Below are 24311 nucleotides of genomic sequence, written 5' to 3'. Positions count from 1 at the left end.
AAAATAAAATAAAAAAATAAAAAAATAAAAAAAAAACTACAATGAGGTATCACCTCACACCGGTCAGTGTGGCCAACATCAAAACATCTACAAACAACAAATGCTGGAGAGGGTGTGGAGAAAAGGGAACCCTCCTGCACTGTTGGTGGGAATGTAAATTGATACAGCCACTATGGAGAACACTATGGAGGTTCCTTAAAAAACTAAAAATAGAACTACCATACGACCCAGCAATCCCACTACTGGGCATATACCCTGAGAAAACCATAATTCAAAAAGAGTCATGTACCACAATGTTCATAGCCAGGACATGGAAGCAACCTAAGTGTCCATCGACAGATGAATGGATAAAGATGACGGGGTACATATATACAATGGAATATTACTCAGCCATGAAAAGAAATGAAACTGAGTTATTTGTAGTGAGGTGGATGGGCCTAGAGACTGTCATACAGAGTGAAGTAAGTCAGAAAGAGAAAAAGAAATACCATATGCTAACACATACATAAGGAATCTAAAAAAAAAAGAAACTAGGGGCGGGTCAGGAATAAAGACGGAGACATAGAGAATGGACTCTACGACGCGGGGAGGGGGAAGGGTGAGCTAGGATGAAGTGAGAGAGTGGCATGGACATATATACACTACCAAATGTAAAAGAGCTAGCCAGGGCTTCCCTGGTGGCGCAGTGGTTGAGAGTCCACCTGCCGATGCAGGGGACGCGGGTTCATGCCCCGGTCCGGGAAGATCCCACATGCCGTGGAGCGGCTGGGCCCGTGAGGCATGGCCGCTGAGCCTGCGTGTCTGGAGCCTGTGCTCCCCAACGGGCGAGGCCACAGCAGTGAGAGGCCCGCGTACCGCAAAAAAAAAAAAAAAAAAAAAAAAAAAAAACTAGCTAGTGGGAAGCAGCCGCATAGCACAGGGAGATCAGCTCGGTGCTTTGTGCCACGTAGAGGGGTGGTATAGGGGTGGAACGGAGACGCAAGAGGGAGGAGATATGGGGATATATGTATATGTATAGCTGATTCACTTTGTTATAAAGCAGAAAGTAACACATCATTGTAAAGCAATTATACTCCAATAAAGATGTTAAAAAAAATAAAAAATAAAATGAATAAAGCCAGACACAAAGGTTACATATTACATTCCATTTATGTGAAATGTCCAGAATATGCATGTTATAGAGACAGAAAGGAGATTAGTGGTTGCCAGTGGGTAGGAGGTTGGGGAGCTAAATGGTGTCAGCTAAGGGTGCAGATTTCTATTGGTTGTAATGAAAATGTTCTACAATTGACTGTAGTGATGGTTGCACAACTCTGTGAATATACTGAAAACCACTGAGCTATATATTTAAATGGATAAATTGTTTGGCATGTGAATTGTATTTCAAGAAAATTGTTTAAAAACATGAAGCCATTGGATCAAAACCCTAGGGTCCCTCCCAGCTCAATCTAGGATTCAACAGGGTTCCCTGCTCACCTGAGGTTTGGAAGTCTATCTCAATAGGATTGGAGAGACTGGTTGCTGCTTCTCGCCACAGGCTGCCCCTAACAGGAGACCAGGCTGTCACCATGCAGCGGTACAGCCCTGCATCCGAGACCTGAGTCTGGTACATTCGATAGCGAAATTCATCTTCCTGAACTTTCTCTAACACAACTCCATCCACCCGCGATGCATCTGTCCAGTTCTCCAGCTTCACCACAGAATCCTGGTCCAGGGAGATGATGTACTTGGTTTCGTTAGGACTGGAGAGGTCCCCAACAGGCTTCTCGGCCATGATGAGAACCGAGTAGCGTGGCGACTTAATATTTTTGGAAGACACTTTGCAAGTCATCTCAAATGTATTTCCGGCAGCAAAGAAAGGCTTGGGCTGCCTTGCCTTCACCACAAGCACGGAATCTGCAATGAAGTACCAGAAAGACATGATTTCTAACAGGATTAGGTAAATGGATATGCATCTGAAAGCACAATGTCAGGGAAATAGGAGTTTATTTGCAAATTGCTGCACAGTAGTGTTTAAGAAAATCTGGAAACTCAGAAATCACGTGTGTCAGTAAGCAGGCTGAAACCCACCACGCTGGAAAAGGCAGAGCAGTCTGATTCGATCTAATGGGTGTGAGGGAACAGGGGATGGACGGGTGAGAATTTGTTTTTAAGGATTTTCAAGTCCTTGAGAAGTTTCACCCAGAGCGAGGATTTGGGAAGCTGCTGGTGCCCCCAAGGATGTGAGGGAGAACTCGCTTCTAGTGAACTGGGGAAGACAGGGCTCTGGGCAATGCCATTTGCCTCTCCCCTCTGAGGCTCCACTGGGTGCAGGGAAAGTACATTTAGCTTAACCAGCCTGCTTGGAAGAACAGAGCAAGGGAGCAATGGGTTCTCTCTGTTTCACCATATCATGGTAACATTATAAAACAGATGATTACTAAAGTGACTGGAGCTTACACTTGTAGATCCAGTCATTTCCACAGAGATGCTATTTTAACATTTTGAACCAGTGTCCAGGGCTACTAACTTAAAGTGTGTGACTCCCTGCCTCTCTGTGAAAAAAAAATAATCCCTAAGCATATACACATTAGAATTCATCTGTATTATAATAGCTCAGTGTCAGGCACTTGGAAGGTACTTAAATATTTGTTGAACGGATGGATAAATGAATTAAACACAACTCTTTTATCCTTTAATGAGATAATTCTATAACCCACCTGGTACCAAACAAAATTTTTATGTTGGGGTTATTTTGGGAATAGTTGTTCCACCAAACCTATCAGGAGGACATGTATGTTACGGGGTCTCTCCAGAACCACTGATTCCTGAGGTTCCACTGAGCCATTCACATTCTTTCTTGGAGTTTAAATTTGTGAGATTAGAAGAGATCACCAAAGGTTAAACAAACAAAAAAAAGTCCAAGGACTATGTCCTCTGGCATCTAATGTCCAAAGATCAGGAAAATGAACAGAAATCAGCAAAGGAGGCTGAGAAGAAGACTTACGAGGTTGGAGAAAAGCCCAGAGGGTAGTATCCCACAAGCCAAGGAAAAACCAAAGTATTTCCAAGAAGGGGGAATGACCAACTGTGTTAAGTCCTGCTAAGTCAAGTAAGATGACTAACAACTGGACTTTGCAATATGTCAATCACTAGTCATCTTAACACGAGCAGCTGGGGCAAAAGCCAGATTAGAGCAGATTAGAGAACAGGAAGAGAGAAAATAGAGACACTGAGGACAAACAAATCAAATCCTCTGGCTATCAAAGGAAAGGAACAGAAATGAGCAGGCAAGGGGTATGGGGAACAGACAGATGGGGGGGGAGGCAAGACCAAGATTAGTTTAGCTTTAATTAAAAAAAAAAAAAACTCACAACAAGAGATCTAAAATAGGCCAGTGGGAAGCAATGGGAGTGATGTAGAAAGATAGGTGTGTTTACAGGATAGGCTGATTGGAACTGAGAGTATGGAGGGCTCTCAGTCATCAGAAGTGAGATGTCTAGTGCAGGGTGTGAGCTTGGGAGTGAATCACCAAATAGGACAGAGGTCATAATGACTAGAAAGGAGGACAGGGGACTGAGAATGAAAGGATTCTCTCAACCTCAGATGCACCTGAGAACCACCTTGGGAGCATCTGACAATTCCAATGCCCAGACTGCAGGGAACCTCAGGCCAATTAAGACAGAACCTCTTGTGGGACTCAAGCATCAGTATTTTTTTAAAGCTCCTCAGGTGATTCCAATGTGCAGCCAAATGTGACCCACCGCCCATATGGATAGTGAAGCTAGCAAGACAGGAGGAAAACTGGAGAGTGGCTGCAAGACAAAACTGAGCATCTTCAAAGAATGCGTGAGGAGGACCCAGGAGTGGACAGGTGACAGCTATGAGAGGAGGTGGAATGATCTGATGACAGAAGATCTAAGTTGGATGTTTTTAGGGAGGAGGGAAAAGAGCCTGGAGGCTGCAGTGAGGGACGAGGAGTGCACCTGACTCACCTAGGCCCGGTTACACTGTGGGAAGAAAACACCACCACTCAGGAAGGCTCCAGGGGAAATGGTGTCCTTGGGGAGAGTGAGGTGGGTCATGTTTATGGTGAGGAAGAGAAAGGACTATTCAGAGATGAGGTCAGGAAGCAGGAGATTTTGCCAAGTTCTCGAGGGCCCTGTTTGGGGTTTGGGGATTTCAGAGGCATGGCAATGAGGCGACAGAAGCACGCGGTGGGCTGTACAGTGCTTCACATCCGGGGCACGAAGGAGGACCCGGGAGGCCTGGCCTTCCTGCAGTGACGGACTAGACCAGGGATAAAAGACTTGACAAGTCTGACATCTCAAGGCACACAGGGCTCTGAGCATTCGGGAGGATACACATCAGAGAAACTGTTTCCCTTAAGTTCTTGTCAGCTCTCCCCAGGAACACTCTCTCTGAATGGGTGACTGACCGCTCCGGGGCAGGTGCAGTGGGCTGGGGCTGCCCGCCTATTCTGGGGCATCTGAAATGTGCCTGCATCCAGCGGGAACTCATGGACCTGGATACACTCCCAAAGGCGTGTGCAAAGTTTGGCTTCAGATCACCCAGCGGGGCCACAGTGTCGATGGTGTACACCAGGCACCCTGTGAGCTCCTACAAGATGATCTCCTACCACCGACCAAGCCCCAGCCCTCTTGTTGGACTTACCCTTCTCAACGTCATCATCGTAAAGGGGTTCGTGCTGAGGTTAAGAGGCACAGTCACTGGAGTGTGAATTTCTTGGATCCCTAGTGTAAATGGAAACCTGCAGAGTGACTGTGCATCTGGAAATGCACAGTGGGATGACTTAAGCCAAAACAAAACAAAAATGTTCATGAACAAGAAGGAAGTGCCTACCTTCTGATGCCCAAAATATGCTGACAGGTTTGGAGAAGACGTCCTTGCTCTTCACCCAGCTGTTGTTACGCTGTTTGGTCCAGGCAGACACAACACAGTAATAACTGCCCCTGTCTTCCTCTGTAGTCCTTTGGATTCGGAAATTGAACGTGTCTGTACGCTCCTTAGAAAAAATGAAGTCTCCGTCCTGGGCCCGTTGCTTGCTCCTCTCTCCGTACTTCAGCGTCCAGTCCCCGTTCATGACTGCGAGGAGCTCGCTGGCCACCACGTCATCGCTGCGCCGGTTCACCCTGTAGTACCAGGACACCGTGAAACGGACGCTCGCCTCGGTGCTCTCCACATCCACTATCCGGCATTCCAGCTCGGTGAGGTCGTCTGAGAACTCAGGGACCTTAGAAGCATTCAGGTACACCTGATAGTCTGGTTCTGAAAGAGAGAGAGGGGCCAGGATAAAAAAAAAAAAAAATCAAATCAGACAGAGCAATTTACCAAGAATTAGCAAAAGGAACAAGACAAGCACAATTGTTGTCCTGACAATGAAATGCCCATTCTATTAGCTAAAGTGATAGAAACGGAAGTCTTTATGTTGTATGGGAAGGATCCTCTGAGAGTTTGTTATTGCAAACTCTCCCCTCAAGAAAACCTCCCAAGGCCAGAAGCCAAATGTCCCCAGTCAGAGTCTTGATCTTTCCAGAGGGTGAGGCCAGCTGTTAGTTTCCCCAGGAAGTTGGAGTCTTCTGGGAAGAATCTCTTAAGAAGTTTGGTGTCCATGCTCTACCAAGATGTTCTCTGGCATGCCAAGCAGTGCCCAGAGACCTCCAAAGCCCCCACTGGCACAGCACTGGAAAACCCAACCTCAGAGTACATTCTAGCTCTTGAGGCCACTCAAACCCACCGTGTCGCGGGTTCCTGCCATCCTTGGCTTTGACCCAAAGGCAAGGCCCTCAGGTCATCACTCCTCTCGTGTACGGCCATCCTCCAACTCCCCAAACGGTATTTTTTTCACTGACACACGTAACTCTCCCATTCAATTCTGCCAACCTTGAAGGCAGCTCACTGTGATCCTGGCTCTAGTAAAGCCCGCTCACTATGACCATCCTGCTTCCTGCCAGGCGCAAATTCTGATGAGGGAGGGAGGGAAGCCAGCAAGTGCTCTCCTAGTGTCTCCACTGCCACTGTCTCAGTCCTGTTATTTTTCACTTGTATAGAACCCCTCCTTCTGTGAGGTTCACTGTTTCCATTTAATCCATTTCTGCAACTCCACGTTTCAAAGCCTCCCAGGAACTGGTATGAGGACCCCCTTCATTGCTTCCTTTCCTCTACCAGTACCTCCTCTGCATGTCACATCTAATTATCTGAAGTTCTCCAGTCACTGTAGTCTTGCACCACCGGGTGACCTGTTTGCGGTGGCCTCTCCTCTTGACTGCCCTGCAAACTTGCTCTCATTCTTCAGTGTCACCTCCTCTGTGCTCCCTTCCTGGACAGCCTTTCTCTGTGTTCCCATAAGCCGTGTAGGTACTGTTGTAAAGCAGTTATTACTCCTTGCTTGAAGGTCTTGTCCCTAAGGTTCAAACATACGGCCTTGTATAGAGTAGTCACTCAAATAAATGTTTGCTGCCTTGATACTAAGACTTCTGGAAAAAGCTACATTTTTCTCCTGTAGGGCTTTGCCTGCTAGGAGACAAATGATTCTACCCGAACAGAACTTTCCATTTGCCAACACTGTATTCACATCACCTCCATCGAACAGTTTAGTTTTATTTAACGTTGCTTTTATTTATGACTCATATAAATTATAAACTGCTGAGGTCAAGGAACTGTTGTTTTGTGATTTATACTTCTAACGAAATGTATAACATCATGACTTCCCCAAGAATGACTCAGTGGCCAGGAAATGGAAAGAACTCAAAATCCTAATTCCCTCAAATGTCATCTTCACAGGCGTTTAATTGCAAGTGAGCCTGGACCCTGTTCCATTAAAAGTTGAACCAGCGCAGCTCTGCCCGCCAATGGGAGAATGGCCTCAGTGATGTGGATGTTACAGAGAAATATGCTAGAATGCCATCTGCCACCTCGCTTCACAGGTGAATGTGCTAAAGATGCACAGCTTGGGGGTTTCCTGGCCCTGGGCAGCGTGCTAACACACACGCTGCCTCTCCAGTGACTGCTGACTGTGGAACAAACACTGAAGTGTATTTACACCATCACACGCATAAGACGAGGTATTCCCAACTTAGCCCACATCCAGGGTTTCAAGACCCTTTCCTCATGTGGGACTTCAGCACAGCAAATAGAGTGAGGACAAGGACAACCAAGTTTATTTAATGCGGAAAGGACAGACTTGAACTGGTTGTGTGCACAGCAAGACTGCCCTCCTCAGTCCTGTCAGGACCAAATGGGAACACCAGATCATCAAGAGTCCTCATGAAGCAGCAGCAGCTTGCTCCATTCCGAGCACAATGCGAAGACCCTTCGCACGTGTCACCACATTAACCTGAACAACAAACTGTGAAGCAGTAAAGAGCATGGTGAGGAGCCAGGGGTCTGGAAGTCAGACTATATTTGAATCCTGGCTCTGCCTTCACTTGCTGTGTAACCTTGGGCAGATTACTTAACCTCTCTGGTGCCTCATCTGTAAAAATGGGGAGAATAACAGTAACCACCTCATAATGTTATCATGAGGATTAATAGTTAAAATAATATAGGTGAAAGTGCTTAGACTGGCGCCTGGTCCGTGTATGTGTGGCGGGGGTGTGGGGGGTGTACTGGCAGAGGTGTGTGTGGAGTGAGGTGAATTGGGTTGTGAATGTGTTATTCTTGAGATGCGATGGAGACACCAAGTCAAGATGCTAAGGACACAGCTCTGTGCCAGTGTTTGAACCTGGAGTCTAAGAAACAGCTGGGGCCAAAGCAGGGGAACAGACAGACACACATACACACACACACACACACACACACACAACTGAAACCTCACTCCAAACACATACAGCTGGCTCCTCCTCCTAACTTTCCAACTGCTGCTCCTGGTACCACACCCCACCGTTCACTCTCCCAGTCCCCCCTCTTGAAAGGTGTGCCATATCCCACTCTCTTCAGACGGTGCCTAAGTCTCACCATTCTCCCTCCTCAGCGTCTCTTCCACTTCTCACATTCCAGGCCTCACACATAGTAGGTGCTCTATAAATATCTGTGCATAGAAGTGAAAACCTCACGACCACCATTCCCGTCCTGGCCCTCTGCCACTAGCCAAGACTATTATAATAACCTTCCAACCTGCCTCTAGGCTCACACCACCACCAGGTCATCTGTTCAAGAAGCCTCCCAGTAGGTGGCTTTTCTCTCACCTACTGAGTGAAGAACACACTCCCCAGCCTGGCATTCAAGGCCCTGCAGAGTATGAGTCTAAGCCCTCTGTCCAGCTCCACCACCCACTGCCCTCTTGTACACGCTCTAGACTCTGTGCCGGTGGCACCTGTTACCACTCCCTCATCCCTTCTGCTTCTTCCCACTGTTGCCTCTGCCTCAGCACCTGGGACACCTGCTCAGTAAGGTGCTGAGTAAATGACTGAGCCGATTCCCCCATTCTACTCCCTCCTCTCCCCCTTGATGGATCTGTTTAAATCTATGTTTCCAAATGTGGAGAAAGGAGAGCACAGGGGTTGCAGTGCATGTGCATCTAGTTACAGGAATGCCAGCTTGGCAGAAGAGCAAAATCTCTTCATTGAATGGTTGGTCTCCTTGTTCTCTGTTAAAACTAAATCTTAGGCCCACAAAAGGAGGATACTAATGCAAAAACAAACACGTGGATTCTTGTGGACTTACAAGGCATAAGTTCCACTGATTTAAAGGATGTGCAAAGGTCATCTGAACTACCCCCAGCCTTGGAGGTCGCCTTCAGACTTACACTCCTAGAAAAGATATGACTCCACTCACTACATCAGAATGGTAGGCGTGTGAGTGGGTGCCTATTTCTTTTATGTTTTGGTGCATGTATGGAAATCTTCCTTTATTGTTGTTTCACAATTTTAAAACTTGTTGGCAGAGACTGGGCCTATTCCTCAAGGTCCGTCGTGCACAGACCTCTTCAGGTAGCCTCTCCTACTGAACAGGAAGCCTCCTGTGAACTCACCAGCCTGTCCCACCTCTACTTCTTATTCTGTAAACATTCACAGAGACCCTACCACCCGCCAGGTTCCCTGATCTCTGAGGACTTTACTTGAACATTGCCTTGAACTTCAGTTACAGGTCTGTCTGCCTTATGGACCTTCTATAGGGCTCTTCTCAGGGTCTGGGACCCCCTATTTGATTCATCTGTGTGTGCTATGTATGCAGTGCCTTGTACATAAAAGACATTAACACACTTGCTGAACTGGACTAAATTTAATATTTTGCATAAAAATGCTCATTTTCAGCATAAGCATTACACTACTGATTACTGCTATATTCTGCTTGATCTCATCAAGAAATCATCTAAGAATGTAATAGTGGTTATGTTTAAAAAATGCTTATCAGTTAAAGATGCATACTAAAGTATTTAATGGCAAAATGACATGATGTCTGGGATGTGTTTTACATTCTTCCAGAAGGAAGAAAAAAGAGGGGGCAGGGGAAAGAAAGAGAGAGAGAGAGTGTATGTGCGTGTGTGTGTGTGTGTCTAGGGGAGGGAAGAGAGAAGAAATAAGATTAGCAAAATACTGATAACTGTTGAAGCTAGTGGTTTGTTCTACTTCTGGGTAAATTTCTACTCCAAAAGTTTAACACAAACAAACAACCCACCCACATCGTAAGCCCTTTCACAGAATACTGGGGCCAGTCTAAGGCATGACATCACTAACCTTCCAAGAAACAAGGATCTCTCCCTAATCTAGGTCCCAGGATGACCTGCTCATTTACACACCACCTCCTGAAGCTGCGGCCTCCCATACTGCAAGCCCCACCAAGAAAGACTTTGTTTTTTGATTATGGGTCATTAAACTCCTTTGTTATAACTTTCAAAACAATGAAAATGTTCCGAATCATTGGCTAATTTGTAAAAGCAGATATTTTGTGCCTACCACATGCAGGGACCTGAACCGGGGGATTTCAGAGATTACCTCATTTATTCACTCTCACAACAATTCTGTAAGGAAGGTACAAGGATACTAATAACTGGCATTTATGAAGGGCTTCCTGTATGCCAGGACCAGGCCATACACTTTCCTTGCATGCTCGTTTAATCTTCAGAACAACCTTATATGATAGATACTATTTTCACGTACTTTTCCTAAACCAAACCAAACCAAACCAAAACCGAAATCAAAACCCAAAGGAGGTTAAGTTCAAAGACTAAGATCTTGCACAGCGCGTGAGGGGGGAGCAGAATCATAGGAGAGGCTTTGGCTCCGTGGCCTGGCTCCCACTAGGGCCAAATTGCACAACCTCATTACACACCCAGTTATTCATGCTTCTCAAAGCCAGCTCCATCCCAGAAGACAAGAGGGATGATAACAGCTGAGGCACTGATCCTGAACTGTGTACAACAGGGCCATGTTCTAATACCGCCTTTGAAGCTTAGTTAACTTGGGAGAGCTAATTAGATGAACAAGCTGCAAGCACGAGTCAGAAGAAACAGGAGGAAGAGGGCTCTTTTTTCTGCCGATGCCAGTTTTATTACCCTGAATTGGGCAGGTACTGTAGATGCAGCTGAGCGAGTTGACTAATTGTCAAAGAGTTGCCACTATCATCACTGGTATACAACAATTAAATATTCTCTGGGGGGCTTCCCTGGTGGCACAGTGGTTGGGAGTCTGCCTGCCGATGCAGGGGACGCGGGTTCGTGCCCCGGTCCAGGAGGATCCCACGTGCCGCGGAGCGGCTGGGCCCGTGAGCCCTGGCCGCTGAGCCTGCACGTCCGGAGCCTGTGCTCCGCGGCGGGAGAGGCCACAGCGGTGAGAGGCCCGCGTACCGCAAAAAAAAAAAAAAAAATTCTCTGGGACTTCCCTGGTGGCCCGGTGGTTAGGATTCCGGGCTTCCACTGCCAGGTGCCCGGGTTCGATCCCTGGTTAGGAACTAAGATCCTGCAAGTCTCGCAGCACAGCCAAAAAAACAAACAAAAAACCCCCCAAAAAGCCCAATTAAATATTCTCTAACATTTAAAAAGAGAAGGCTATAAATAAGGAGCTGTTATTACTTTACCCCACTTAGGAGAACTATTATTATGAGGTTGCGGTCAGCATTGGTCATTTCAGCGCAATAGAGACAACATGATTTCAATGGAATACCTATGCCCCACACCCAAAGTGACAATCACTCCGTTTTTTTCTTTCTTCATCCTCACTCACTCCTCCCAGAGAAAGAAGAGAGAATTACCAGATTTGGGAGCAGAGGCAAGAAAGGAGCTAGGTGTGGTCAGCTCAGCCCCTTTTCTTTGGACCCACACATTCCTCGTTCTCCATGCCCTACGACACCCCCGTGGCTTATTTGGTTAAGAACTTGGTGGGGAAGAGCATGTTCTATATTGACTCTCCCCCCAAAACACCAATAAATCACAACCCCACCACCATGAAAACGTATAGAGCACTTAAGTGCCAGGCACTGCGTGAAGCACTCTATATGCATTATCCCACGAAGCCAAGAAAACCAAAGCTTAGAAGCCATAAGGGACAAGCCCAAGATAACATCGCCTAGAAGGTGGCAGAGCAGGACTCCATCGCTCTTCTGCCTTCAGAGATAATCCTGGACAGACAGCTGATCGTAGCTGCCCATAAAATTCTGCAGATCTGGGGCTTCCCTGGTGGCGCAGTGGTTGAGAGTCCGCCTGCCGATGCAGGGGACACGGGTTCGTGCCCCGGTCCGGGAGGATCCCACATGCCGCGGAGCGGCTGGGCCCGTGAGCCATGGCCACTGAGCCTGAGCGTCTGGAGCCTGTGCTCCGCAATGGGAGAGGCCACAACAGTGAGAGGCCCGCGTACCGCAAAAAAAAAAAAAATTTGCAGATCTAAATCTTACCTTCTGTAGATGGCAAAGAACTCTCAAGTCTCTACCAAGTACTTAGCAGATTAACAGCTCCTTTTAAAGAAAAATAATTACCTTCCTTGCTGGCACATGGCTGGAAGAGGGGACGGTCCGCAAGTGGGGAAGAATGCAAATCAGGTGCCTAAGCCTGAAGAGAACAACTCAGCTCTGCCGTTTCCTGCTCATGTATCTGAAGCCCGTGGAACCCTCTCCAATTAACACCACAGAAGTCTGGGACTTCAGGCAGAGAGCTCAACCATGAACTGATTAGTATCCAACTCTTGCCAAGGGCTCATTTAAGACATCTGATAGCAGAGAGAGATGGCTTAACATGCAGATTAATCAGCCATTCCTCCAGATTCTCTATAGTTTTAGCCATATACTAAATTGGATCAACACAAAGCAACATTTGTCCTCCATAGTAACTCAGTTTCTTACAAAAACTCCTTCACACACTTAAGATTTATGCCTTCAGCTTTTATGGGGAGTGGATATAAGAAACATCCATTTAAAAAATCACTTAGAGCGTTTGTAAAAGAACAGTTGAAAGCACTGTCCATTATGCTATCGAATGCCCCTTAAATAAAACAAGCACATGATAAATTCAGTGCCAAGAAAAAGTTTGTCTCTCTTTTGTTTGTTTTCCCTCATCAGAGGAGGATTGTATAATCACATCTCTTTCGCCTCAACTCTCCAAAACTTCAGAGGCAAATTCAGTGCTCAAATGCAGTAACTAATCCATCCCAACCATCTTGCAATACCTATTCTTTGATTTTTTTTTACCCCTTTTGATCTTGATTTTGTTTTTGTGCCTCCTGCTTTAAATTGGACTTCGTTTTGCAACCCAACTTAAATCTTTTTGCCTTCAAAAGTAGGGCATCCATCCTAAGTAGAGAGATTTTTTCTTACCCTCGAAAACATCACAGTCCTCCCAGCTGCTACAAGTGCTCTTGGACTTGACAGACCCATTCACGTCACTGCCCTGATCTCTCTGGTTAACACGATGGAACGTGAGAAGACCCCCATCAGCTTCAACCCCTCATCTACTCAGTGCACCCAAGCTAATGAGGACAAGAACCACCCAGCTTTTAGGACTCTATGCTTTAGAGTTTCAGGAGTGAAGCTGATCCCCAAAGCCAAACTGTTTCCACATAGGATGACAATACTTGGGACAGACTCCCTTCAAGATGAAAATACTTGGGACAGACTTGACCTAGGGCCATAATTCTATCCAAGCCATTCTAAACATTTTTTTTGAAATAAAAGGAACAAGCATTAACCACGGCATAGATTCTACTTTCCAAAGATGATGCAGTAATGTTTCCCATCTCACATGCCCTTTTTGAAATGTGACCTTGCTGGTCTCCCATTAAGAGATGGGGTCTCTTTCTCTACCCCCTTGAACTTGGACTGACTCTGTGATGGCTCTGACCGACAGAAAACAGCGGAGGTGCACTGTACCAGTCCCGGGGATAGCTTTCAACTAGCCAGGCACTTCTACTTCCTGTGTCTTGGCAGCCAGCCGCCACGTAAGAAGAATGACTGTCCTGAGAAGACGGCGCCATGAGAAACCCAAGCCACGTGGACAGGGCCTGGATGAGACACCACATGGGGACAGAGGGAGATGCCCTGGAACGTGGTGACAAGTGCATGAGAAAGCCATCTGGAAGGGGATCCCTAGCCCTAGCTGTCCCAGCTGTCACCATGTGCATCAGAGATGAACCCCATTGAGTCCTTCCCTAATTCCTGACCCTCAAAATTGTGAGCGAAATGAAAATCAGTGGTTTTCAGGTGGGGATTGGGACAGTACCTCACTTGCACTCTTTGCGGGGATCCAATATTTAATGCGTGTAAAGCCCTTGGCCCAGTCCCTGGCACGTAGTAAGTGTTCAATACATGGTAGTTATTATTTTTAATCTGTCAGGTAGCAAAATTGAGCATTTTGTGTAATACCTGCATAGGGATCTGGCTTTCTCAAGAGCTCTTTTGTGACAACATTCCTCAGTCACACAACATAAGATGACCTATCTAAATAGAGTATTTCCTGTCTTATTACCACCTCTCAGTTAGCCTCAGCAGGCCCCAATTTACATGTGGCATGGTATCCACATGCATACGCAGACATGTTGTAGATCTAGAGAGAATCACACAGTGTCAAGCCAGGCCTGATCACTGCTGAGTGGAGAATCCAATTGGGAGGTCCTGGAGAAAAAGCCTACTGCTGTACTCAGGCCCAACTTGCCTCCTGACAAGTATCCAGGGAGCTGTAATGGTATGAGACAGAGGCACAGGGAAGGAGGAGAGATTTAAGGGGAAGACAGGAGAAGAATACCACTTACACTCCTGGCAGGTTTGCCCATGTGCAGTATCTCTGAATATTCTGAGCTGCACGTTATTGCTTTCTTTGCAATTCTTCTTTTCCTATGCATATATTTTAACATATCCATGTGTTGGTGCTGGTTTATCTATCCATCAGGCCAGTGTTTACTGAGTGCCCATTACGTGCAAAAAACTGTGAGAGATGCGGGGCCTGGGGCCTTAGATCAGCCAGGGAAAAGCACACTGACAGCTTTCGCAACAACTGTGTTGGATCCTCAGAATAATAACCAAACCTTTTCCCACAATTTAGTCTCTTTATTTCTTCCCACTCTCTGGAGAACACAGCCACCAACAAATCCCTTCCAGCTAGAAGAGCCCATTCCCTCCCCGAGTTCCCCTCCTGTTTCCTGACAGTCTCTGCATCTCTCCCCCGGGGTAGGCTGGGATCAGCGCAAGAGGACTTCAAAGAGGCCCTCTAAGTCGGTGGGGGAGGGGTGCGGAGCACCGGCGCTGGGATCTGACAGCATCGCACAAGGCACCGAGGATCAGGGCTGTGAGACACATTCAGCTCCAGGGATGAAAACTCTTCTTCTGGTGCTGACAACATCTGTTTTATTTTGAAGGTTGCTAAGGAGAGTTCTAGCTGGGCTAACGTTGTTCCAGTTCAGTACCTCATGATGAGTTTCTCGCACGGGGTTCAGACAGCAGGAATAAAAGCTCGCCAGATGCACCCGCTCCTTTCACTTTGCAGATATCAAAGAATCACTTTGCTACCAGGGATGACTCACACCCCGCCCGGTCTCGCTCAGAATTGGATGGACCCTCTGCTTGTTCTCTTATTACTCGTCTTCTCCCTGCCCGCTCTGTCCCCACTTGCCAACTCCCCATCTTTGCCAAATAACAGCTTATTAGGAAGAAACAGACAGTGAATGTGTTACTAGCCCAGGAGAAGATTTCACTGCAGAGACAAGGAAGAGCTGAGAAATGAGTTGGGGCTCACGGCGGGAGGCCATTTAGCATTAGACAAAGGAGGAAATGATTTCCGAGCCTTTAAAGATCGGTTTTACCTCCTTAATGGAGCAATGCCAAAGGCCTTCATGCGGGCTCGGAACAGTCAGGGGACAGTAGAGAGATCAAGCTCAAAACAGGGAAGAGGCTAACAGGCAGGCCTGTCTCCATCTTTGCAGTAATGGACTTGGGAAGCGAAGCACTCCACACTCCACCCGGCCCCATCCTGCCTAAGTTCACTTGCAATGAATTACAAGATAGTAACAAAATTAGGAGAAGTCAGCCCTGGAGGGCAAGCATTCAGGAAAATAAGAGATGGGGAAGGTGAGCATGGTAAAAAAAAAAAAGAAGAGGATACGACAATGACCTTCACATATATGACAAGTAACAATAACATGTGTGGCAAGGAGGGCAACAGTTGAGGGCCACTCTGCTCCTCCCTTGGGAATCGGACGTGGGGAGAGAGCCCTCCAGAAGAGCAGGGGAAGCAGGCAGCCTCCTGGATTTAACTGGTATCTGGAAAAAAAAATTCATTTGGGCATTCCAGGTCATTCAGTGAAAAAAAACGTGTTCCATTAACTAAAGGAATTCTTTTTCTTCCCTGGGCTTTAGAAAAGCCCCAGCTCCTGCCAGAGAGCACCGAGGAGTCTAGGAAAAGGAAAGGGAGAATGGCAGTGTTCTCCCTCCAACAAAGATCCATTTCAAAGAGCCATTCAGCAGGGCCCCCGACCCTGCAAATCTCGACAACAAAAGGAATATATATCCTCTCAGATGAGGGTATTGAGACAACGGAGGCCACCTTATCTAAACATTTCCCTTGCCTGCCAGATTCTATTTCAGTCAGTTTTGCTTTCTCCCCCAGCTTGAGATCTATGCAGGAGAGGGTATGCTTGTCCTTATATCAAGAAGGCCCAAACAATGCAGAACACACAGCTCCCTTACTCCTCTCCATATCCCAGAGGAGGGATTAAGCTAGAGAGGTGAAGAGCCATCCCTCCAAACCACTCACCTAGCCAGGTCACAGCCACAGCAGCTGGGGCCGACATGGCCTCTGCCACCTTATGCCAGCTCCTGTTGTGCCCGGGTGTCCAGAGCGCCACGTGGCAGAAATAGTAGCCAGCATTTTCTTTGCTAACATCTCGAACCAGTAAATGGTAGGAGCGTGCATCCACGTGACTCAAGGCCATGCGAGGAGAGCTGTGCACCAGGGAATCATGGTCCAGTCGAGCCAACACATGGCGGCCGGGCAAGGTGCTGTCAGGCGTCCTGCTGAAGTACCATGTCACCGCGGGTCGGACGTCGTCCGCTCGGTCCGTTGTAATGTTGCAGGTCAGGTCCAGCTCCTTTCCTTCAGCCACAGACACATTCCTGGCCACAGCGGCTCGAAGAACTGGAACATTAAAAACAAGGACATCTAGATAATCTCGATCGTATTTGCTGCTTCCACCCCCGTCCCCTTAGACCATCTCCTTTTACCTTCTTATTTGCACCATTCAAGTTAGAAGGCTTTGTACAGTTTTAAGTGCTTGAGAAATGTACTGAATAAATGAATGAAACATACCATATTTCTTTTTATTTCATTAAAACAATAACAGCAGCAAGCACTTATATATATATATGCTTACTATATGCCAGACACTCTTCTGAGTGCTTTATAAATTTCATCTTCAAAACAACCCTATGAGGTAGTACAATTATCATCTCCATTTTACTGATAAGGCAGTTGAAGCACAGAGAAGTTAAATAACTTGCCCAAGGTGCCACAGCTCATATGTGACAGAGCTAAGATTCAAATCCCGGCTGTCTGCCTCTAGGGACTCTGCTCTTAAGTGTTACACTATTATCACGTACACTATCATTTGAAAACAAGTCTGCTGAACATTACAAAACTAAAATTATACTTTCTCCATATGCATGACAGGCCTTGGGTGACTTTCAGAGAAAAGACAGCTCGGCTCTGGCCGGTACATATTGGGGGCCAGGAGCTGGAGGGTAGGAAGTGAGGGTGAAACCATCTTCTGGGTAAAAGGGGGTAGGGAGGATCCTAAACAGAAGGACTGGGAAAGTGAAACCAGACAATATGCCTAACGAGTCAAGTCTTCCAAAGGCAATGCACTTAGAGCATCATTTATTCTGTTCCACACACCGCCTTAAAGTCAAGGATAAAGCATATATTCTAAAACCAAACCACAATGATTTCTGGATTACCCATGCCACTGCCCTCTCTGTGTGGATAATTAAAAGTAGACTATATTTAGACGAAGCACTGAAGGATTTGGTGTCACGGTCTCCAGGCAGATGTGATTTCAGCATTCCCCTGTCAAAGCTTTTTACATGGAAACATTTTAGTTTATTCAAGGGATTTTTTGCAAAGAAGTTGAACATCTGTAATCAGAGTAGAAAAACATTCAACACGTGGTAATGTTCTAGGAACAACTGCTTAGATGATAAATAGCCGACACCTCCCAGGGGATTCAAGCGGACGCACAGCACGGTCCTGGTCTTCTAGCAGGAGTCACTCAGCACCAGCTGCGGTCCCGGGTCAGCTCAGCGACAAACGCTGTCACTCAGTTCAGAAAACATGCAACCCCAAAGCCCATGCCCTTTGGAGTAAATGACTTTCATATAAATATTTCCAAAGGCTGATGATATTTCAAAGAAGTGTTTCAGGCCAAGTTCAACATCTGCCTTGATGAAGACAGAAAATGAGGTGGGCATAGTATTAGAAAAAGGAATTTGAAGTCTAATTTCTCACCTCCACCCACCTTCTTCCGAATTCCTCCTCCTCCTTCAACCTTTAAACGAGCCAAAAGTAATAAGAGATATCTTTTGAGAGGAGTCAGTATGGAAACTGCTGCCCTGAGCCTGTGCTACGGTTTGAACCTCCCCACGTACAAACCGTGGTCAGAGATACCAGAATACTGTCAGAGTCCCTCTGTGCCGGCCACCACTACTGGCGGTAAAAGAAGGCTCAGGAGGGAGCCAGCTGAGGAAAGAAGTGGGCAATATGCAGCTGTGGACAGTACGCATGGAGAAAACAGATTCTTGCGTTTAGAAATATCGGCAGAAACACCTCTTTAGCGGTATAGTTCACTTTCTAATATTTTTTCCCAGCAAGTGGCTAAATATCTTGTCACATCCCTAAGCATAGTTGTCACATGTTCTATGGGATTGGAGGGTTCACTGCTGGGACAGGATGAAGCACGGTGAAGGGAAAAAAAGAATCAGTTCTAAGGACTTGTAATGCAAGAGGGGACCTCAGACTAAGCCTGTAGTGATGCAGGCTTTCTCCTACTGGATATAACTGAACCTATAAATTACACACCAACATCTGCATCAACCGGACCACTACTAATATAGGGGGATTTACTGCCACCTACATGACCTACAGCCCCACCATTTAAGTAGTTTTGTGCCATTTATCATAACAATGCAATAAGAATACTTAAGAAGGTAGCTATGGACAACATTCATAGCAGCACTGTTTACAATAGCCAAGATATGGAAGCAACCTAAGTGTCCATCAACAGACGAATGATTAAAGAAGACGTGGTGTACATATACAACGGATTATTACTCAGCTGCAAAAAAGAATGAAATTTAGCCATTTGCAACAAAACCTGTAGGGTATCATCCTTAGTGAAGTAAGTCAGACAGAAAAAGACAAATAGTGCATGTTTTCACTTATATGTGGAATCTAAAAAATGAAACAAATGAATTAATATAACAGAACAAAAACAGACTCACAGATACAGAGAACAAACTACTGGTTACCAGTGGAGAGAGGGGGAGGGGGTGGGGCAAGATAGAGGAAGGGGATCAAGAGGTACAGCTACTAAGTATAAAATAAATAAGATACAGGATGTAATACACAGCACAGGAAATATAGCCAATGTTTTATAACTTTAATGGAGTAAAATCTATAAAACTATTGAATCACTATGTTGTACACTTGAAACTAACATAATATTGTAAATCAACTACACTTTAATTAAAAAAAAAAAAAGCTAGCTATGGAGAATGCAGGTGTTGAAAATGAGAGTAAGATCATCACTCTAGTGTGGTGGTTCTTAACCTGGGGTCCACAAAGAGAATTTAAGGAATCTGTGACATGGATGGGAAAAACAAATTGTCTTTGTTTTACTAACCTCTACGTGAAATATAGCAGCTCCCCTCATTATGAAACTAAGCAACAAACCAGTGTAGTATTATCTGTCCCTGGGACCTTGTTCCCAATAGAAATCACAGATATTTTCACATCACCTTACAATTGTTGCAGATATCTTAAAATATCATTTATATTCATCACTTATCAGAAATTACAGTAGTTGTTAGGCCTGCCACTATATCTTATTATTTAATGCAATAATAAAACACTATATTATTATATAACAAAGTTGTCTTAAAAATATTTTGATTACTATTTGATGTAATTGTTTTCCTTTGTCATCCTCCACATGTATTTCATGAATTAAAACACATTAACTCTGAGAAAGGGTTTGTGAGCTTCAAAGGACTGTCAAAGATGCCCATGGCACAAAAAGCTATGAACCCTCAGGCTCAGGTGAGAGCCAGATGCTACTGCCTGCCTAATAGACTCAGGGTGTTCAAGTCTTATAACTATACTCTGGGTTTTGTGGCTTGTTTGAAATAAAAAAAAAAATACCTTTACAACTGAACTTCTTGTATGAAAAGATAATTCGCTGCCAAGCTGAAATTCTTAACCCTCCTGCCCCGTTAAAACAGTTGTTTGATGCAAGCTGAATATCCGCGGTTTCTTAGGTCAGATTCCTGGCAGATCACTTCCGAAAAGGCAGGTGACCTGAATCCATCTGGAAAGTGATTTCTGCAGCCAGGAGAACCGAGTGTGACCTGCAGCCCCTCTTGTCGGCAAGAGCACCTCCAACCTCACTGACGGCCACGGTCACTCAGTGGCCAGTCAGTGCTGCTTCTACCAAATCCAGCTCCTGTGTTGTGGTGTGAACGCAGGGTAGAGTGCTCAGGACAATGCAGCTTGCAGAGGAAAAACACGCCCCGTGTGTATCGTTTCCTGCTTTCCTTCCAATCTCAGCAACAGAGCGACCACACACTCTTGTTTATAGTCAGGAAATGAGTCCAGCCAAGGTCTTCCCAGTTGACAAACCAGGAGGCAGCAGGAACAGCAGCAGAGTGCTCTGAGATCTGGAGATGTCGGACTCCCAGCAAACCAAGTCTATCCAACCATGCACAGCAGGGACATCACCCTGAGATGGGCTCTTTACACTTTCCCTCTGCCAAGCCAGAAGCTCCATGAGGCCTGGGAACGATCCTTAAGCATCTCTGACCCCAGAGCCCAGGACAGAACTGAGCATACAGTAGGTTCTCTACTGATGCCTGTTGGAAACTGAGTCAAAAATGGCCTGTTTTTCTTTCCTATTTGTTTTTCTTTTATTTTTATGGGTTTTCGAAAATGTATTTTGCATTTCCTTAATTACTTCTCTAGCAGGAGTAAGAAGGGTTTTGTTTGTTGTTTTTGAAAAGGCTGGTTCACAGATGACAACAACTTCTTGTGTATAGACCCCAGGGCTGAATGCTTCTGGGGTATGTGGCCTAGAGGACATAAGAAGAGGCCCAGCCCTAGGGAATCCCTCACCTACAAGGGGATGTCACATCTGAGGGGAACTGAAAGGCAGGCCTAGAGGACCCAAGTCAGACGAGAGGTTTGGGGATGAGCCAGACACGTCCCCAACAGCTGTGGGGAAGGGCAGATCCAGAGATTTAGGAAACACCAAACAAAATGAAGCCAAGGGAGCGGGCTGGGGGCAGCTCCACCCCAAAGCCCCTCTGACCAACAGGCCGGACCTCTCCTGGCACTTAGAAGGACTTAATCTTTCAGTCACAAAGTTCTCGTAGTATATTATGCAACCTGCAGCTTCCCAGGCGTCTCGGCACTTGGCACAAAACAAATGCATCCTCCCCAAACCATTAACACCACACTACTCCCTCACCCATCAACGCGAGGCCTCCCAGGAGCAGCAGCAATCTCGTCAGAGAAGAAAAAGGCTCCCGGCCGAGTTCTTCACAGCACATTGCCCTGAATAACATATAGTCTAAAACATACAATTTCCAGAAGCTCACCTGTTGGCTGGATCATCACGGTGGCCACATCCACGGCTTTTTCTTGAATTTCTTGCCAGTTACCCTGCTCTCCGATCCACTCGCTGACGATGCACCGGTAGGAACCCTGGTCGGAGGCCAGGGCCCGGGACACGGAGAGGCGGTACCCGTCGCTCCCCACGGTGTCCAGGCGCACATCCCCGCTGCGGTAGCGCTGCTCGTAGCCGGGGCCGGGCCGCAACCTGCCCTCGTGGGTCAGGGAGAGGATGCTCCGGCGGGAGGGGCCGCGCCACACCTCCCAAAGCAGCGCCAGGTGCGTGTGCAGCGGCGACGCGGTGGAGGCTGAGCAGCGCAGCTCGAAGGGCTCGCCCTCGCGCAGGCTGGGGCCCGGGGAGGGCTGCGGGCCGGCGGCCACGCGCAGAGCATCCGGCAGCACTGCAAGGAGAAAGCGGAGCCGTCAGCACACCGCCACCCCAGCCACTGCGCAAGTGCCCAGCACCGTCCGGGGCTTGCGGCACGATCTCCTCCTCCCCTCCCCTGTTCTAAAGCCCAGATGGGCACGGCTGCCCATTGGGCTTCATCTATGATCTCAACTTTCTGACTTGAAAAAAGAGGAGACACTAATAAGACCCCTGGCTAGAACTGGGTGGTGCAAACTCCCTTTTGGGAGCTGTGCCTTGGAGTTCTACTTCTGCCGCCCTTAGGCAAGTCACTTTACCCCTCCGTGCCTCGTTTTCCTCAACCCTAAAAAGGGATGACAACGAGACCTATCTCCGGAAGTTGACTGAGAATTAAACCAGCTATAAGGGAAGGTGCCCAGGACAGTGCTTGGCACTCAGCAATCACAATCAAATAACCAGCCACTACTGTCCAACACTCCTTTGTTAGGACACAGCCTGGAGTAGAGAACCTGGGGGATCTTCTAGGAGTTAAGGCAGTGTAATCCGCAAAGCACAAAAGCACAGGAGAGCTTCCTGTGCCTTGAGGCCTGGGGAATGTCTAAGAATGACTAGGGTGAGCAGAGGGTATCTGCAGGGTAGGAACCCATCAAGGAAAACTGACGCCTCAGCTATTTAACTATTAGGACCCACTGGGGAAAAGCTGGGCTCTTCCATAGTCTAGAAAAAGGGGGCCGGAGATCAGGGAAGTGTCGGTGACTGCTCTTGAGGAAGGGAAGCCACACATGAAGTAACCAGCGAGGAGGCCCCTACCAAAGGGCAGGGACAACCTCTCAGGCTTGCCTATGGGCTGGCTGAGAGAATCCCCAAAACCACTGTCCATCATCTCCTTGGGTTTTCCTGCCATCCCACACTCAGAAACGAATTCAGTGTCCTTGAGAAGGGACTACTCTAAATAACAGAAAAAAAACTGCTACATGTTTAAAAGGACACATCACAAAGACCTATCTCTATTGCAAATGAATATAATGACCTTCTACTATACACATTAGTCTGTGAGTCCAGCTAACATGACTCAGTTCCCAAGACCAGTTATCCCTAAGGCCATGGATATATAGTTTGAAGACCCATGAAGCTGAAGGCCAGAGAGACACTAGACCATGCATGGCAGCCACGAGAGGCTCCACTTGGGCAGCCAGCCAGTCTCTTTCATGGCCATCCATCTGCTTTCCTGACCCCAGGAGAGCCTCTCCTTACTCCTGCCTTTCAAAGACTGGAGAACAAACAGAAAGATACTGGGCAGTGTGTGTGTGGGTGGGTGTGGGGGGGGTGTAGGTTCCCCCTGCTGCCTCCAACTCCTCAAGATGAGAATTACACATGGAGACGAGGGTGCATCTGACCTAGTGGAGGTGGCCCATGTGTGTGATGACTACAAAAGCAATGCATTATTTAACTCCAATGCAAGAATGTCTTATGGGACTTTTTTCTCAAAAACATATTTGGATTTTGTAGAGGAATGAGAAAAGGTAATGGAAGAGGTAGATTGGACATTTTAATACCTGCATAATGGACATGGCTGTTTTATTCCCTCATGAGTCTAATGGGGGAACAGTATCTGGACAATATGGTAGTAGCCCATAAATCATTACAGAAGGAATGAATGCCTGAATCAACCCCTTCTTTTTATATCATCATGTACATCTTCTGCTTTCCTGATCGTTAATTACACTACTACTCTGATATAATTCTTTTTGGAACAAGGCAGGATACAAATAAATGCATACTTAAGTAATAATAATAACAACACTAATAATGTTTCTATTTTGCTAGCCCCAAATTAAAATTGTTTGCTCTTGCTCATTTACTAATTAGCTGTGTGATTTTAGGCAAGTAATTAACCTATGCTCTTCCATTTCCTCATGTGTTAATCAGGGAAATACCCTGCCCTCTCTTCTTCATTGGGTTGAGAATTGAATGTGTGAGTTAATCAAACAGAACTTGGAAAATGAAAAAACAAACAAACCCAAACATTCCAGATACATAAGGTGTGATGACTTGCACAGCCAGGCCAATAAGGTTGCAGTGACCACATCATTCTTTCTCCACATATGACTCCTACAACTTCTAGAACAAACAGGTACTTAAGTCATGAAGGGCACAAAGAGAGACATGAGCTTTGAAGTACTGTTAGTCCCATAAACCTGAACATCAGTGTCATCATGACCATCACCTTCTCGTCCCTAACCTGACTGAGTGCTTACTATGGCATTGCTCTGAGGCTTTACATGTCCTAACTCACCTTGACCTTTACGGAAGGCACTGTTTTCCAGAGGACGAAGCTGAGGCATGGGACGTGCCCACGGCCACAGAGCTGACAAGTGGGAGGGCGAGCCATGGGACCTACTGCATGCAGGCAACCTGGCTCACAGCTGGAGTCGCCATCACACACCACTCTGCCTCAACTCACCAGCCACGGGAGGGCTCACGATCATAATGGAGTGAAGAGAAAGGACGCTCAGAGGCCACCTGGCCCATCCTCTGCCTTTAATCAGGTAAGACATTATTCGTCCATTGGACAGAGGAGGGAACAGAGACCCAGAGGACTTAAGTTTCTGGCACAGTCCCGCACAGCTGAGTGGCAGAGGAAAGTCCAGT

The 24311-nt window shown here is 46.7% G+C and overlaps 1 protein-coding gene across 1 annotated transcript in view; it reads right to left on the bottom strand.

The window, feature by feature from the left end:
• The window catches only part of PTGFRN (prostaglandin F2 receptor inhibitor), an 88756-nt gene that overhangs the window by 32990 nt on the left and 31455 nt on the right, over positions 1 to 24311 (bottom strand). Inside the window, exons 3-6 of the mRNA XM_082615946.1 lie at positions 21280 to 21693; positions 16172 to 16552; positions 4843 to 5268; positions 1477 to 1896 (exon numbers count right to left, since the gene is read on the bottom strand). Of these exons, the coding sequence (XP_082472072.1) occupies positions 1477 to 1896; positions 4843 to 5268; positions 16172 to 16552; positions 21280 to 21693 (1641 nt within the window). The remainder of the gene's footprint in view (positions 1 to 1476; positions 1897 to 4842; positions 5269 to 16171; positions 16553 to 21279; positions 21694 to 24311) is intronic.

Source organism: Mesoplodon mirus (genome assembly GCF_964341445.2).
Source record: "Mesoplodon mirus genome assembly, chromosome: 3".
NCBI classification, from domain to species: domain Eukaryota; kingdom Metazoa; phylum Chordata; class Mammalia; order Artiodactyla; family Ziphiidae; genus Mesoplodon; species Mesoplodon mirus.
The sequence above is the reverse complement of the archived record's forward strand: the minus strand, read 5'-3'. Positions and strand labels throughout refer to the sequence as shown.